Genomic DNA, 17,733 nt, shown 5'->3' on the forward strand with positions numbered 1-17,733 from the left:
ATTCCCAGAATGCACATGGTTCCAGGAGAGAACAAACTCCTACAGGCCGTTCTCTGACTCTTACACATGTGTTGAGGGCCACGTACCCCCTCACACACACAAATATAGTGTATAGTTTTTGACTTAATAAATGGAATCCCAAAGGTGGAAAAAGATGTGGTGTTGGATCATGTTTCTGGGCCCTTGGGAACTAGAGACTGCCAGTTAAATGCAGGGGTGGGGTGGGGTGGGGGCTGTCACCCTTGTGGACTTGTGTCTCCCGTTACCGAGTCTCTACGGGACGAGTGTATGGTGTTCGACAGAGCCGGTATCTTGGCAGTTTTCCTTTACTGGCCGGGAGTCTCTGGTGACTATACTTGGCTCTGCAGTGCTGGGCTGGGCAGGTTGTACCGCCCTCCCGAGACTCCCTGGTCATAATCCTGGGGTGGCTGATGTTTTAGCTGGGGGCTGTCCCCCAAGTGCTTTGAAAGTGAGGAAAGCGGGGAACAGTACTGAGGTTGGCGCAGATGGGGGACCTATCTTTCCACGCTCGAAATCTCCTACTCCTCACCCTGCTGGAGGGCTGCCGCTTGTACGGTCAACTGCACACCCGGAACTTCAGAGTTCTCCGACTTTCTAGCAGCGAAAGGCAGATAGGTGGCTCCAGAATTTTAGCCATTGACTGGCCTCGTGTTCAGAACTATTAAATTCCAAGGTTGTTCTCAATCCAAGATATGTCTCAGGCCACCCAGGGAGAGATGATCTCTTGCTATGTACTTCCTAGCATGAGCCAAAGCTCACGTTGCCACCCCCTCCCCTTCGGCCTGTCAGTATCTATCCATCCTGCAGTCCACAGCTGCTTCTCTGTCTTCCCTCATCCAGGGCCTGTGTCGGGCCAAACCGAGGGTCACTGACCTGCAGCTGTTCCTTGGCTAGCTCACTTTTTAACAATAGATCCTATCTCGGTGCGGTGCCCAGAGCTGCCCTCTGTGTCATAAAGGGTGACAGAACGGCTTTTTCTCTGCTGATGATCTGACCACTTAAGGAGTCGCTGGCTCATCAAGACCTGTGACTGGAGGGCGGAGGGGTCGTCCTGAGGGTAGGCCTGCCAGTCTTTCTCCTGCTCACCTTTTGAAAATAATTTCTACTTCTCTCCTCGGGCAGCCAGGGAACTGAGTGGCCGAGGCCCTGTTTAGCCCACTTCTCTGTGTTGTTTTTAACCCCTCCCTCCTTCCCTCCATCCTTGTGGATTTCTGAAGTGTTTTCTGTCCTTTCAATAATGCCTATTTCCCCTTATGCTGACTTTCTTTTTCACCAGCTCACACAGAGGCAGCCTGTTCTCTACCATTTTACCGAGAAGACCCCAAGAGAGGGGTTTTAAAGAAATATATGCTTTGAGTTAGTTTTGGGGAAAAAAATCTACAATCATATTTACTTTGAAATGTAAATTTTTTCACATTAATAACTAAAAATAACTGTAGTCAATGTTTACTACAATAACTGTAAAAGTCTAGAAATCCAAAAGAAAGTTGCTTTTCTGATTTATTTATTTACAGAAGTAACCTCAGGGACCCCTGCTACTTTGCTTAACCATGGGTTCCAGAGCTGTCCCGTCCCAAGAAAAGTAAGAGGCTTGTCTATTTTATGAGTAAAGCCACCGAGGCTTGGATGAGATTACCCGTGACCTGGTTCCCAGAGAACCGCACCACCGCCTCATGCTCCTTGCCCTATCCCTTGTCCCCTGCTCTCTCTACTCCAAGAGGTCCCATTTGAATCCTTGTGGCCTGCCCAGATAACTCTTATTACATCCAAGTCTTCAGTTAGCTCCGGTTCCCCCACTGAAGTTTAGCCTCCCCAGACATACTAATACTCATTAGGTTTAACCCCACCCCCTCCTTTAAAAACAAAGCAAAACACACACACACACACACACACACCCCGATTCCGGACAAGTTCTTTCCTGTTTTGCATGGGAAATGGTGTGAGAGATGGTGTGAAAACTGGTGTGAACACAGAACAAGCTTGAGCTCCTCTGAACCTGTCTCACGGTTGGTTACTGTTGTACTGAGAGTGTCCTCAGGCCTCTTCTCTTTTCCTTCCAGATCATGTGTGCCCCACGGGGCAGGGATAGGTTTACCACCCCATCCTTCATCCAGCGGGATCCGTTCAGTCGCTTCCAGCCCACCTACCCCTACGTACAGCACGAGATTGACTTGCCTCCCACCATCTCCCTGTCAGACGGGGAAGAGCCGCCTCCTTACCAGGGACCCTGCACCCTCCAGCTCCGGGACCCAGAGCAACAGATGGAACTCAACCGAGAGTCCGTGAGGGCCCCGCCCAACCGAACCGTGTTTGACAGTGACTTAATAGACATTTCTATGTACAACGGGGGACCATGCCCACCAAGCAGCCACTCGGGCATCAGTGCAGCTACTTGTAGCAGTAACGGAAGGATGGAGGGGCCGCCCCCGACCTACAGCGAGGTGATGGGTCACTACCCAGGTACCTCATTCTCCCACCACCAGCATAGCAACGCACACAGGGGCAGCAGACCACAGTTTCAGCCGAACAACTCAGAGGGCACAATAGTACCCATCAAGGGCAAAGACAGGAAGCCTGGGAACCTGGTCTGATTCCCTTCAGGGTGCACTTTGCAAGGAGAGAGAAACCTCGGCAGGGAGAGCGAGGCCACCGGCCCCTCTGCCACAGTGTTGTCCAGCTTTACGTCGTACAGCTGAGTAAAACCAAATGTGCAAACACGGTCTTCGTTTCTGATTCCTGTCCTGGGAATTGCATGCAAACAAGACTGGAACAATACGAACTTCCATCCGGTTTGACCACAAACAGTGTTCATCTGGGGGCAGGGGTGGAGTCAGGGTTAGAGATGGTGTGAGCTTGGCAAAGGGCGTGCAGAGCAAACCGAGGATGCTTTGAAGACTTCATGAAAGTAAGACCCACAGAGGTATTTTTGACATATTTAATTCCAAAAGGAGACTGCCGATAAAGGAGGCCAGAATGGCCCGTTTTTATAATTAACTGAATAAAGAAGGAAGAATTATTATATATTATCATGGGGAAGAATCAGCCAGTTTGCTTTTTCTCCAAAGGTGTGAAACTTTTATTTTGTTTTAAAAGTATGAGTCAAAACTCCTGTTTTGTGTGCCAAGGTATGAAGCAGATGGAGGAGCGAGAGGAACTAATTTGTGTTGTGATGGTATGCTTTAAGAGTTGCACTATCTTGATGTTTAAAATACGGATGAGGGAACTGTGTTGTGTGAAGTTCTGTATGTTGTCACCTATGGATGGCTATTACGCCCCAGGAACACCCTTGAGAGTCCACATAGTCATACATGAAAGGTATTTGGGGATGTGCCCTGGCGTTTACCAAGTTACATACATTTAAGAAGTGGTGTGTTGCAAGAAGTTGCAGCCAGACGCAGTGCACTACTAGAGTTATTTGGAGAGGTTGGTGAAAAGAAACACCTGCATTGTGTGTATCAAGTGTCATGCAGAGCTAGCCTTGTTCCCAGCAGCGTCAGAGCAATTTAGACTTTTTTTTTCACTGTAGCATGAAATATATTCAGATACATACCTTATTTTATGCAATAAATTGTTTAAAATGCAAGGTGGTTATTTTGTGTACTGCTGAACTGTGTAGCACAGTGAGTCCCGTGGCCTCTCCCATCCTAGGCAGCTCTGTTGAGTCCTGCAAGGATATTCTGTTCAGCACCTGGCACCAGCAGTTGCTCCCAAAGCCCACTTGGTTTTCTAAGTGCCGTCCTGATGATGGTTCCTTATACTTACTATCCCCCTGGGCTTGACAGAGGGACACATTTGGCACAGTAAGCCATTACGTATCACCAGTGTTGCACGGTAGAGGAATCTGGGGCAGACCTACCCATATTCATGCCACGGACTCACTTCTGTCTAGTTCGTCTTTGAACTGTGGTCAGCTGGAACACAGAGGTGGTGGGGGAGGGTACGACTCAGGACAAGGCATGGCAAAGTCGCAGCTGGACAATGGCTTCTCAGTTTTTGAAGTCAGTTGACTATTTCTACTCTTTCTAAACATTCTTACGTACAATAAAAAGCCCCAGTGACTTTCTTCTGCAGATGTAAGAGCTGGCTCTGTAACTGCACCATGGTGGGCTCATGTGCAGAGGCAGGGCCGCTTCCTGGCGGTCTGGCCTCTGCACGTAACAGAATGAACAGGAATGGGGAGTCAGCGGCAGTTTGACACCAAATCGGTGTGCGTGAGTGCTTGTGTGCATGTGTGCGTTACTGTTTCCGGAGGTATGTGAAGTTAGTATTCTCTTACCTGAGAACTAGAGATTGTTTGAAGCCCCGAGTCGTGTCTGACCCCAGGCTTCCCATTTCTGCTTGTCTCAGTAGGCAGGCCACTGGCTTGGTTTGAGACTTGACATCTCCATGGGATTTATCCATTTCACACAGTAGCATCCACAGGAATACTCAGTCAAAAGGAGTGAGGACGGATAGGGAACAGCTATCAGCCCATGCTTCAACACTGCTTGGAAGGATGTACATGTGAGGGTCTCTGGGACTCTGGAGTTGCTTTTCTGTCTTGTCTGGTGATAGTCAGTGGCCTCTCAGGCTACAGGTTAACTGGGCCAAAGATGACCTTTCCCATTGCCTTGAGGCTTCCTGAAAAGTTTCTGCCTCCTGGTGACCTATGCTTTCAGACTGCTTGAATGGGGCTCTGAGATACAATGGCAGAGGAAGGAGGTATGTGTCCTCCCTGGGGTCTCACCAGTAGGGGACTTGTCATGGATGACTGCCAGGGAAGGTGAGGCTATGGCTCTGTCGTTCCAAATCAGAACTGTAGTTTTGGTGAAGCTGGTGATCTCACCCTTTAGTTTCCACTCCAAATGGTTTCTCAGTCCTTACTTTAGTCTTACTTTTCTGTCAGCTGTGAGAAAGAGCTAAGATCAGAGATTGGTAAATTCCTTCGGAGCTTATATGGACATTTTGTAGATGCCAACAGTATTGGCAAAACATTGGGTACCCTAGGGGACTGCCTTTTTAGTGTTCTCTCTCTCTCTCTCTCTCTCTCTCTCTCTCTCACACACACACACACACGCACACGCACACGCACACGCACACGCACATCACCATCATCAACTGTGACTTTGAAGTCTTTGAGGCTGGGTCTCTTTAAGGAATTAGTTTAAAAGCCAAAGCCAAGGTCATAAAAATGAATTGGGCCATTTCTCTCAGCACAGGGAGGAGGAGATTTAGATAGGAGTAGCCTTCTAGCCGACAGTCCATGCCATGCTGTCTCCTGGCTCTAAGGTGCTAAGTAGCAGCTGTGAAGACGGGCTTACACAGCAGGGGCTGTTGTCTTTCAAAAAGCTGGGTGCTTAGACCCCGAGGGTTCAGTTTAGAAAGCAGTGAGTTCAGGCAACTGACAATAGGTTATAATGATAGATTATTCCCATGGGGCACTGCAGTAAAGATTTGCATTGTTAGAAGGCGCAGTCCTGGGCAGGCCACTCTGACTTAACTGTTGTCTCATTGGATTTCCAAGAATATGAAACATAAGGCCTACAAATCCATCTACTGGAATTCAGTCTTTTGGCCTGCATTTGCTTTTTCAGAAACTCCATAAGCAAACACTAAAGCAATATTTAATACGAGATTGTGAAACCAACTACTCATTCAATTGTTTACTGAAAAAGCATGCCCCATGACTTCACCACAGACACAGACCTAACCCATGAGAAATCATGACATGGCAGTGACTAAAACTTACAAGTATATTGTGAGAATTAAATTTTTCCTTAGTAATTTTTAGCTCAAATTCAAGAGCCAAGGAGCCAAATGGGATGGATGCTTCTTCACACAAACATGAGACTTGGGTACAAAAAGTATATATGTGTGTGTGTGTGTGTGTGTGTGTGTGTGTGTGTGTGTATTTAAAAAATATATATTTTAAATTCTAAGTAGCTCCATTTGATCTTCATCTTTATTTTACTGGGACCAAAAGGAAGTACTTCTAGAAAGCTGCTTTGATCTAGAAGAATCTATTCATATACCTGCCTTTCTCACAGGTGTAGGTTTTCCATCTTACTCAACTGTTCTTTTTTAGAATGACTCCTGGGGTAGTCCTTTTAAGATGCCCTCAAGCTGTATTATTGAGGTAGCCCATGTGGCCTCCGTTGTGTTTTGCCAACACTGTTGTAGATCATGGCTATTCCTGGACTCCATGAATTAGGCAATGGAGACACAATGTGCATACTGTGGATGTGTTTCCAGAGTTTTGCTACTTAGAATGGCAGCTCTATACCCCCTAAAAATCTCAGCAGTCGGGTTGAGGGGAGTAACTGGGAAGGATACTTGCTGTTACCTTTTTGCTTTTCTCTCATGTCAGTCACCCATCCAGACTTGCTTGCACCCTAAAATGCCAAGCAGTTTCATGGCTTCCTTAGACTGTACTGATTCCAACAAACCCTGTTGTGTGGCTGTCAGGAGCTGTTCACAGTCCTTGGAGATGTGGACAAATCACAATAGCATTCTCAGTCTGCCACAGTCCATAGGTTTTAGGAATAAAGATGTCATGTGATAGCTGGCTCTGCCAGCTGGATGTAGCACAGGTTGATGTCGGAGCACAGGGCCAGCTTGCTGAGCAAGGGACTTCTCCCTATAGCCCATCTTTGTCCCTAGGTTTGCTGGATAGCGTAACATGACAAGGCTAGCCTAGACAGATGATGCGGTTGCGCACACACAAGCCCATCCCTAAGAAGCGGAGGTGCCTTGTGTTCTGACGTCAGATGCAGGACCCCAGCCCCAGCGTGCACTGCTCACCTTCTTCGTGCCTCACTTGAAATGGTGCTTCTTCAACTGTTTGCTTTCATTTGTAAGGTGCTGTATATACGTTGAACATATGCACATACTCTACCCAATGGGTAGAATAAGAAATTAATACTGTAATATACTGTATAGACACCAGTTTTACCAGAAACGGCATAGAACTTATGAATGCCTACGTACTCCATCTTTTGTAAGGAAACTTGCAAATGATTACATACAGATAAAGTCTATGTAGTTTATTTTCCTATTAAATATATTAACACCATGGAATGAAGTCTGAACAAGCAGGCAGCAGTTTATGACCAGCACATACATAGGAACTGAGTTGCACCTTTGCTCGGAAACACTTTAGCAATCCCTAAGATGTTTTTATTTTAATCCCTTTAGAACTAGTTAGCCCAGTTTAGTTATATTTTAGGCGGGGTGGGGGAGGAGGCTGCTTTTCAGCTTGCTCTGTACGCAGGCCTTCTCTCTTGCTGTAGTATCAATTGTCAGGCCTTGGTGGGATGTGCAAACCTTTGAAGACACGCATGACATCAGGCAAATGAGTAACCCGCAGCAGAGGCTATTCAGTCTCAGAGGGCACTTGTGACCATTTGTGTTCCATGTTCTCTGTGCCTTGTCTTATAAATGGAAGCTATGGAGCCAATGAACTGTCTGGAATTTGTAGGGAGAGTGCCTCAGAAAACAGATCCATTGGGAAAGATTAGGGTAGGGAAAATGTTTGGGGTTGTCATTAGAGAATGGCCAATCAGCCGAGTACAGACTCCTAAGTCCATTCCTATTGTGTTCTGGGGTAGTCCTGACCCCTAAAGCAATTAGGTTTTACCATCAGTTAGGTTACATGTTAGGCTGTATGTAAAGTCACACTTCTCTCTTCCAGCTCCTGTTTAGTCTTTAGTGTCCAATTGTGGCTTTGGTATTTTTAAGTTTCTTCCTTTGTCCTCTCCCGCCCTCTGCCCCTCAAGCAAAGAAGCCTTGGTGTCCATTAAAACCACCATGGACACTTAGTGCGATCCATGGAATGCTGCCATCCAATCTAATCCAGTATGCCACCAGATGATATCTGAGTAATTCCTGGCTTTTTATTTGTTCTGTGGTATGTGCTCTGACTTTGAAAGTCAGAAATAGAATTATCCCCCAATCAGGTAAAAACAATGCTCCAAGCTATTACTAATTATTCTTAATGTGCAACTCTTAATGCCAATTCAGTCCTCTTTAACACCTCCCTGCAAGAGCTGGGCAAAAATGACAGTGGGTACCTCCTAAGTCTCACCCAAGTCCAAGTTACTGTCTGTCTACTGCAGGGCACACCCTCAGGATCCCTGGGGGTCAAGACCTGAGGTCAATTACTGTCAGAAAATAGGCACTTTACTGAGCATCAGAATGTTCTGGACTCAGTAGTAAGATGTGCCATCAACCAGACTCCTTTCTGCAGATCCGGCCCTGGCTGAGCATCCCTTTCAATGATGCTGGTTCTTTCTGATGTGCTTGCCTTTCAAAAAAAAAAAAAAAAAAAAAATCACAATTTCAACTAATATCCTTGTTGAGTTTAAAGTTGTTTTAAAATATATACAACACTATCCACAGCATTTAGCTCATTTATTTTTTATTATAAAGCAATCTACTAAAAAAAGTACAGCTGTATTTGCATCTTCCGATCTTTGTGAGCTATTATAATTAGAAGTCAAAGTCCTTTTGTGTTTAAACAACCACATGCTTATTCTTTAACATATTCCTGGTCAGGTTCGGGAATGATTCACAACTGTTATCCACCTGCGTCTGTTGCCCGGGTGACGATGCAGTTTAGGACTCAGGTCTGTGATTGCAATACTTTTGATGACAGATGTTGCACAAGTGCTGTTTGTTAGTTATGAAATCAGGTTTTCTGCTTGTTCTTGATGCCATGGTCAAATCATAGCACAAAGTCATTAAAAATAATCAGTGATAAATATCTGTCCCCTGGGGTTGTGTTTGTTCACCTTTCAGCTACGACGTACAAATAACAGAAAACTGATGTATGATCAGTCTCAGAAATATACTTTCTTTTTTGTGAGTTGGAGATGGGACCCAGGAAAGAGTTCTTCCTTGGGCTACACCCCAGGCCAAAGGATAGTGCTGATCATCCTCTAGTTCCTGACTCAAGGAAAATATCTGCATGTGTGTGCACGCACAGCATATGTGTACATGTGCCACAGCTGGTGTGTGGTGAGGACAACTTGCTGAGTCAGTTCTCTCCATCCACCAAGGGATGGCAAGTTCAACTGTCAAGCTTGGCAGTGAACGCCTGCAGTCCCTATCTCACAGTCTGGTTGCTGACTTTTAAAAAGGATTTCCTAGTGTCCTGTAAACCTAGACAGAGCACAGCACAGACTTCTCAATTCTGAGTTCTAACCTGGGGTGTTCAGAACTGGTCCTGAGAACATCTGACCTCACGGGTTTGGATGGCTGTCACACAGCAAGCTCAGCAGGCCTGATACTAAATGTTGAAGATCCCCTGACAGTGGAGGCCTTCAGAAGATGGTCTATGACCTACACTGAGAGGAGAGTATTTTATCTGTGCTCTAAGTGTATGGATTCTAGATGACACATGTATGCATAAAGCCCGCAAACCTACCAAACAATGAGAATAAGTGAATTTAGCATGATAGTAAAAAGATTTATTTTTCCATTTCTGTAACTTTCTAATAAACAAATGGAAACAATTTCAAGATCTTACTGGAATAATTGTGTGGGCCCAAATTCTAGTCCTACTGTTCATCTTCAATGCAGAGTGAGGTTATATTTTGATGAGGGGATTATAAAACTTAAGCAATAAAGGGACTCTCATCCTTAGGCCCCAGCAGACCACACTGTGCTCTCAGAGAACTTCGCAGTTCAGCAGCTCATTAGAGACTGTCCCCAGATCTGCCCAACCTAACACCAGTGTGAGCAAAGAAAGGATGACATGTGCCAGGCCCCCTCTTCCCTCTGCCTGGTCCTGATCACCGAGTACGAGCAGATCTGAGTTCCTCTCAAAGAGTCCAACCCAGGCTGTCAGAGCTACTGCTTCAGGGAAGCAGGAGGCACTGCTGAGCAACGGTTTTGACACAGCAGGACGGCTGAGCCCTTTAAGAGCATGAGGCTGGCACTCCAGTTCACAATGGAAGAGTGCCTCGTGGGACTGACTATCTTCTGCCCAGGTCCCCTGGCTGAGGACCGAGCAGGCTCTGATGCAGAAAACAAAGACCTTACAGACAGCAGCTCACCCTCGGCCTTTGAGTGAAAACACCAATTCTGCTTCTCTGTGGTAACACTTGCATTAACAGTTTATAAGAAACTTGCTACTTAAAACAAGTTAGAGTTCCCTCACTATACTGTTTTGATCTGTTTGGCTTACATAGATTCCAATTAAAACACACACTGGAAATAGCAGCTCCAAAAAAGCCTTTGTATTTGGAAATTCATTTTAAACACTGTATTTCTGTCAAGACTTTAACTTTTGCTTCAATAATGCAAATGTGATTTGCTCTGCTGTACTCACTTCCAAAAAAAGAAATTTAAGAGCAAAAGCTGGTTCTAATAATGTGACTCCAACAGTGATGACTAAAACCACATACCCCAAAGGCCTTTCAAGTGAAGAATTCCCTTAAAAACCTTCAACACTGCAGTTTACAGTCAGCGGCTTGTATAATTTAACCTGTGAAACAGTGTTCTCACTTAGCATTTCTTCTGTTACCGACCTTTTGTGAGTATAGAAACAATCACATGAATGAACAGCAAGTATGTCTGAAGCCCCAGCACAACCAAGCCACCTCATTCTTCCAGAGGCCACCAGCCCAACTTGGTTCCCACATTCTAAGCATCTCATGCTACCCTGAGGTAAGTTGGGACACACTGTTTGCCACAGCATTTTTGGTGTGGGGTTTCGAGGTGACTTGGTCTTGTAAACATTTCCTACATACTACAAAGAGCAGTTCAGACCTTGGGCCCAGCAGACTTTAGATGGTTCAAGGGCTCACCTCAGGTAACTAATGTCCCTGGCTGGAGGTAGTTCCAAATTCCCATCTATAAAGCACGTGCAATTGTTTCAGCCAGGCAGAGAGAAAGACAAGGGACTACCTAAGGCAGAGACAGTAGCCTACACACCCTCAGTGTCCTCATGAGGTGGCGGCAGCTGCTCACCAATGAGGTCCCATTGCTCTTGCTGTCCAACTTGAAGGTATGAGTCTTCTAGGTGCAGGTCCTGTGGAGGCTGTTCCCTGCATACAAGGCACGCATCTGCCAAGGCAGCGAAAAACACACATGCTTTGTTGCACACAGTTGTGTGGAAGTGCCTGGAGTTTTGTTTTCATCTTGTGGTACTGAAAATACTTCATAGGAAATCTGTCCTCTTAACAAATGAATCATAGGCTTTAAATTTCCTTTTCTTGGGACTCAGCGAGGGCAAGCACTCTATTTGGTAAAACCTAGTATTTCCTAAGGCTATCATAAACTTCTCTGCACTAACGTTTTCCATAAATAGCAGTTTCGAGGGCTTCAGGTCTTCTAGCATGGCAGCAATTAAATGGAAATATTAGTCTCAGCTGTCTTCAAGTGTGGCGCCGACACAGGTTCAGACAACATGACCACTGCCTAGTACTGTACATGGGCAGGAAGGAAAAGGTGAACTCGTTTTGAACCAAGGAGACAGTCGGAGAATTTCTTGAGGCAAAGTGGTCCCTGATGTATGTAATAGTTAATGTTACTATTTATACTTAATGCATAAAATCTAGACTTGATTGAAGTTTTCCTTCATTGATTTCAATGCGGTAATTAGGAAAAGGCAAAAGGTATTGTATGACTGGAAGAGAAACGTAGAGTTTCAAGTATGGATTTAGTTGTGTGAAAATTGCAACCTGAATGCTTTACTAAGGCCAACTTCACTAGGTGGTGACAGAGGACAGAATAAGACTGGACCTTTAGCTTCCCCAGCCTATCCCAAACTAAGGGGGAAACCAAGCTAGAGGAAAGTCACAGACTAGTTCAAGTGTCTCCCTTTGAGATCACTCTAAGAAGATGATGAACAGAGTACAGTCAAAAGGACGTTAAGTTACCAGGTTAAAAGTCAAAAATGAATGGTATCAGCAGAAGAGCCAGGCTATGTGTTACCGGCAAATGTAATGAACTGGCTTGATTTTTATTTTCCTTTAGTCCAGGAGCGTGGCCTGGCATACCTAAGTACCTGCCACAAAGGGAAAGGGACCACAGGAGTTATGACTGGCTGAACTTCAGACACAGGTCTTTGTGTTTTTTTCTTTAACCAAAACATGCCTTCAATGTCCTAACATGATTCATCACTGTTATTTTCTACAGTTCTTTAAGCCTTGGATTTGAATTAACGGGGGTAAAAACAAAGGTAAAAGCTGATCTAAAAAACAAAACGAGGAGTGCAACTAATGAATGGTCCAGCTTGCTCAACAAAAACTGCATTAGGTTTTGTGGACATACTTGACAGTATTTTTTACTTTGGGGCAATGTACACCTGTTTGTCACTGGTCAAAAGAAGTACAGAATACACAAGCTGTCTGTCTCCCATAACCTGCCTCTGCTTCATCAAGGAAACAGAACGTACATGTTGCCTGGGGTTCCGGGGACCAGAGCCCTATAACTACACTGCCGTGGCCAAATACTAAGCAGGTAAGGACACCCAGCACCCATTGTATGAGAAATAAAGCAACAACTTGGATACCACAGTAAGAATCCTAAAGTATGAATTTAAATAAGTAAAAATACGCTGTTACAGAATCTCCAATCTAGCACTCAGAGGTGCAAACAAGGCAACAGCTGAAACCATGTTCACATAAACACACTGTTGCCCTTCCTAAAATCAATCCAGGATTGAGAGTTAACATTGAGAGTTAACTGGAAAAGGAAGATAGAGAATTGCCGTTATTTTGTGTAGCATCTTTATGGAATTGTTAAAATATGGCAGAAAGTGCCTTTTACTATGTGCATGGATGGGTTACAACAGGGGCAATTTCATCTTGCTGAAACAAACAGGATGAAGTTGGGTTTCAATGCTGTTGCTCTAGAAGATGGTGGGTCCAGCCAACGGCTCCTGCAAGCTTCAGGTCCCTGTAAGAACACTGTGCTGCTGTGCACACTGACCTGCAGGGCACACTTGCACTGAGCACATTCCCTGCACACGGGGTCCTGCTCATATCAGTGATTTTCTGCTAACACTTAAATTAGTCAAAATTCAAGACAGAAAAGGCTGACAATGGAAGGTGGACAGAAGGAAAGTTTCCAGCTAATCTTTTCAGGAAAATCAAGACGCAGGAAGCATACTGTGGCAGAGAGTCAGATTTCTCACCACCTCAGAACAAACCATATCCCGCTCTGCCCTCAAGGGTTCTGAACTCAGGATGCATTCTTCCTACTATGAGGATCACTCTTATCAAAATAATCAAATAACTGCCACAGGATGATTAGGATCTGTGATTACTGCTAGTGACTATCAGTGATGTATAGGGAAGAATACACCTTAATTTTCAAAGCTCAATCCTGGAGATGTACGACAATCACAAACTTGTTTTGACTAGTTAGGATGAACAAAGGACATAGAAATCACAAAGGAAAAAAAAATCTCAGAAGGAAAATAAATCCAGTGAGCCTAACTTAGCATGTAACTGTGAGAAGCTCAGAGTACAAGAGAAAGTTCTCTAAGAAGGCCATGCCAAAGTTCACGGCAAAAGAGAAATTCTGGGAAAGGAGTGGTCCTTAGACCATTCCAATCATCAGGGAAGATGAGGTCCAGACTCTGCTGTCCTTTGGATATATAACTTCCTTCTCTTTTCTTTCTTTCTCTCCTTCCTTCCTTTGCTCATGGAAACTCCACTTAATACAAAACTGGCAAATAACACACACGTGGGCCAGTGGAGAGCAAGCACAGTTACTACTTGAAGAATGAGGAGGGACACCCTCCTTACTGCCTTCCTCACACCCGTTCTGCAAATTTCCAAATCAGGGACCCACATATCCCTCAACACATGCTCATGCGCTAATCAGGCAAGGGGTCAATGACTGGATGATTCTGACATCATGTCCTTGCTAAAGTCAATGAAATCGTGAGCTCTTAATGCCAACAAGTAAGTGGCATGCCAGAAGGGCACTTAAATAGGGCAGAAAAAACTTTGGAACATTTAAATTTACTTTATTTTAGGTCTTATGGAGACTCAAGTTTTGGAAATCTGAAACAATATTTTAGAACATGAACTGTAGCTACCAAGAAAATTATTCCTCTAATTCTACAACAACCTCATTTTAGGAGCCCTTTAATAATTAAAAAATATGTGTGTATACTGCAAAAATCTCTATTTCAAAAAGAACTCAGAAAGATGAACTCATTTTCCCCTGCCTCACTTGCTAAATTCACCTTCTGCCCATCCTCACTAGTACCATCTACAATAGTTCCATTTACATTTGAAGCAGTTATGAAATCCTAAAGACTTGAACCCAGTGCAAAAGACATTAAAGAAGCTCACTGTGTCTAAAATACAGCTTCATTTTCTTCAAACACCTCTTCTGCCCACACTATAAAGATGCTCAAGATTCCCAGAACTGTGGTCTAAGACCCCAGAAACAAGACAACTGCCCAGCTCCAGCTCACCCCGAGCATAAAGAACTCAGAAGATGGAGGCAGATTTATAATGGAAAACTCGGGAATATTTGAAGTCTTTGTTTTATTATTTCACTATGGGGAGAAAGCTAATCCTAATATACATACATCTCTTCCCTTCGGTGAAATCCAAACAGCACCCCATTTTGCACAAAAGGCTCTCAATGATGTGATATTTTGAAAGGCTGGTTTTACTCTTATTCTTTAACAAACCAAGCCTCTTACCTAATCCATTTTCATTTGAACTTGTTCATGTGCTAGGCAAATGTTTTCTGTCCATTAAAAAAATAAATAAATCTCAGTCACAGCTTCATTCATGACATTAACATATCTTTCAAAAGGATAAATGTGCATACCAGACATGGAGCTTCCGGTTTCCCTTGCAGCTAAGAGAAATGCAAGATTTGCTGTAAATAAAATGCAATTCAGCATATACAAAATCTCTATTATACAATGTGATAATTTAAGGTGACATGTTACTGTTGTCTGCTATCAACACACTGCAGGCTCCCCTATAAGTTGTTTGTGGTTAGATTTAAGGATAATATCGGCAACAGCATTTGTATGACATCTCTGATGCCAAATAGTAATAACGTAACTTCTCAATCTTTAGAAACCTTTTCATTGGATTTAAAAGCACATACAAGCAGCTCCTCATTTGCTATAATTGGGAGACACAACCCAGACATAAAACTGAATGGTGATAAGACTCCAATGGACTAGGCAGAAGATATCTACACAGGACAAGAAAGTTGCAGTCTCATGATTATTAGAAATGTCCTGAGAGTCTCAGATTAACCTCCACTAGATGATATATATGCCCTACGCACCAGGACAGGTACAAGGTTTTAGGAGAAAGAATTCTATTACCACATTTTAGCATGGCATTCTTGGTTGTTTAAAAGGGGGGAAATATCACTACATCAGCATTTAGTATTTTACTGTTTAAAAGCATGCTAAAGTGTGTTGTCCTGTTTATACTTGAAAGTGTGCCATCAATTTGTAGCAGTGCACTGAACTCTGCCTCAGATTAATCACCTGCCAACGAACAAAAGAACAGAGGCCCATGACAAATCCCCCTCTCTAATGCTTCCAACCACAGCATTCTCACAGTGCTTCCATACAGTGACTGGGTATCTCAAATGTGACATTATCCCCTCATTCTCTAAATCTGGCCAAATGAAGCATTCGATGTACCTCCTGTCAGGAAGCAGGGACTGATGGGATAGCTATGTGGCAAGATCTCTGACATTCTGATGGCAAATCAAAACCAATGCCCCCTACAAAGGCCATTACTTGCTCCAGTGTCACCCCAAGGGTTAGACCTGAAGGAAAGCTGAGAGTGCAAAATGAGACATAGGCACTCCCACACCAAGAGAGAGACGTTCTACAGGCACGGGACTTGCCTGACAGCCACCGATTCATTACAAGCTATACACAGTCAGCAGAATATTTAAGCAGGAATTTTCCCTTCCAATATGAGAAACACTAACCACAATTCTAATGAGACCATGACAGACAGGCCTCTTTTGTTTTGACCAGGGATATAAGGACCAAAAATCCCACAAGGGTTTTAAGTAGTAGGAGAGATCTGAGATGAACCACAAGGGTGCACTGCCCACCTGTTCTCCATTCTCTGCATCGCGCCCACCATGAGCCTCCATTCTCGAGCATAGGCAGTTACACAGACTTGCTCCTTCCAAAATCAGCAGTGGTCTTTCAAAACTTGATGTAGTTAAGAAGAGTGGACTTGAGTTGCTCATGTATGTGATGTCAATAATAAAGTTTATAAAAAACTTTTACTCTCCTCCAAAGATTAGCTGGAGAAGACAGAAGTGAATTACAAGAAAGTCTGACATTCCAAGTGTCCAACCACCATGCACAGTCAAGTTTGAAAAAGAATTTGCTTTAAAAATGTGATTTTGACAAGCTCCAGTTAAAAACAATTTTACAAGGGTTCATTTCATCACATAACCAATATATCTTATAAACATAAGACTGGATTTAGATAGCCTTCTTGAAATAAGACCTACCCGTTAACTGGTAGGTACCTTCTCTGGTCTCTTACCCAGAGTCTGAACGGTCGATGTTCATTCCCACAGAACTGGGCACTTACTGCCTTTGACTCTGGGTGTGGACTGCCCAGCACACACACTGCAGGCATCAGAGAACATGAAGCAAATTTGATTCTGAGGATATGGAAAAAGAACTCTGACTTCTTGGACACTAACTACTGCTTATTGCTGCAACTCATATACAATTCGTATACTGGGTTCATTTCATTTTGAAAAACATTGATTTTTTTCCCCCCCAATGTTATTTAACTTAAAAACAAAACCAAAAAACTATTTCTGTTCTTTAACCCTCAGAGGACTGATACATTTAGGCAAGTAAGTAACCAAAGAAGAAAAAAAAATTCAGAACGCTTTCTTTGCCCAGTCTCCAGAGGGTTAAAGAGTGGGGTTTTCTCTAACATCTTACATAAGGCACCCTTATTCCACTTTTTTCTTAAAAGAAACTTTTTCTTTGGTTTCTTGTAATTTTTCAGTGAGTCTGTCCTTTGTCTCCTCCATTTTCTCTGTGATGAGCTCCTTAGTCTCTTCCATTCTGTCCTGCAAATACTCCTTGACAGGTGGTGGGGTTGACATGTAGCCATGACTTCGCAAATACTTCACAGTAAAGGATGTTCCTCCCAAGGTCACAGTGTAGCGGGCGGGTGTCGCAATCTTAAGGGAAGAAAAAAAGCAAACAGGCAGATCAACATCTGATTATGACTATAAACAAAATTAGGTTGGAACTGAAAATTCTGGTAATAATCAGCATACACTATTCGGTTTCAGAAGGTAAGTATATAATACTCTCTATTGTTTGTCTTTCTAACAATTCTGCAGACTTATTTTAAAATGGAGATTTCAGGGTTATCACAGACAGCTGCACTGAGACCCTAATGAATGCTAAGAGCATGGGAGCAGGTCTGCCCACAGGGCAGAAAGAGGGCATGTTTCTGCGCCCTCAATCTCTGCCATGCACCACACATCTGCAGCTGAACTAGCAGGAGGCTGAGCAAGAGTCAGATACATCCTTGCTGGTCTCACTTTTGCTCTGCTCTCAAATCACCTCCCTTTAACTTTCTGCAGGTGCGCTACCATGTCACCATAGGGGCGGGAACTGATGTCTCCCAAGGCCACGGGCAGCCCTTCTTTGTTTTGATCAGAAAAGTAAGGACAAAAGCCAAGAGGCCTGAAGCAGTGGAATGGCTTTGTAAAACAAATGGCCACATGGTCCCG

At 44.0% G+C, this 17,733-nt stretch overlaps 2 protein-coding genes across 14 annotated transcripts in view; one reads left to right on the plus strand and one right to left on the minus strand.

The window, feature by feature from the left end:
• Nucleotides 1–9,512, plus strand: part of Ldlrad4 (low density lipoprotein receptor class A domain containing 4) — a 367,454-nt gene extending 357,942 nt beyond the window's left edge. For all 12 annotated transcript variants that reach the window (XM_052742415.1, XM_052742414.1, XM_052742413.1 and 9 more), the window contains one exon: nt 2,082–9,512. In XM_052742415.1, the coding sequence (XP_052598375.1) occupies nt 2,082–2,612 (531 nt within the window). In that variant the 3' untranslated portion in view covers nt 2,613–9,512. The remainder of the gene's footprint in view (nt 1–2,081) is intronic.
• Fam210a (family with sequence similarity 210 member A) overlaps nt 8,395–17,733 on the minus strand; it is a 39,030-nt gene continuing 29,691 nt past the window's right edge. For both annotated transcript variants that reach the window (XM_052742426.1, XM_052742425.1), the window contains one exon: nt 8,395–17,172. In XM_052742426.1, coding sequence (XP_052598386.1) covers nt 16,939–17,172 — 234 coding nt within the window. In that variant the 3' untranslated portion in view covers nt 8,395–16,938. The remainder of the gene's footprint in view (nt 17,173–17,733) is intronic.

This window comes from Peromyscus californicus, unplaced genomic scaffold, assembly GCF_007827085.1.
Source record: "Peromyscus californicus insignis strain IS unplaced genomic scaffold, ASM782708v3 Scaffold_17__1_contigs__length_78620276, whole genome shotgun sequence".
In the NCBI taxonomy this organism is placed as follows: Eukaryota; Metazoa; Chordata; class Mammalia; order Rodentia; family Cricetidae; genus Peromyscus; species Peromyscus californicus.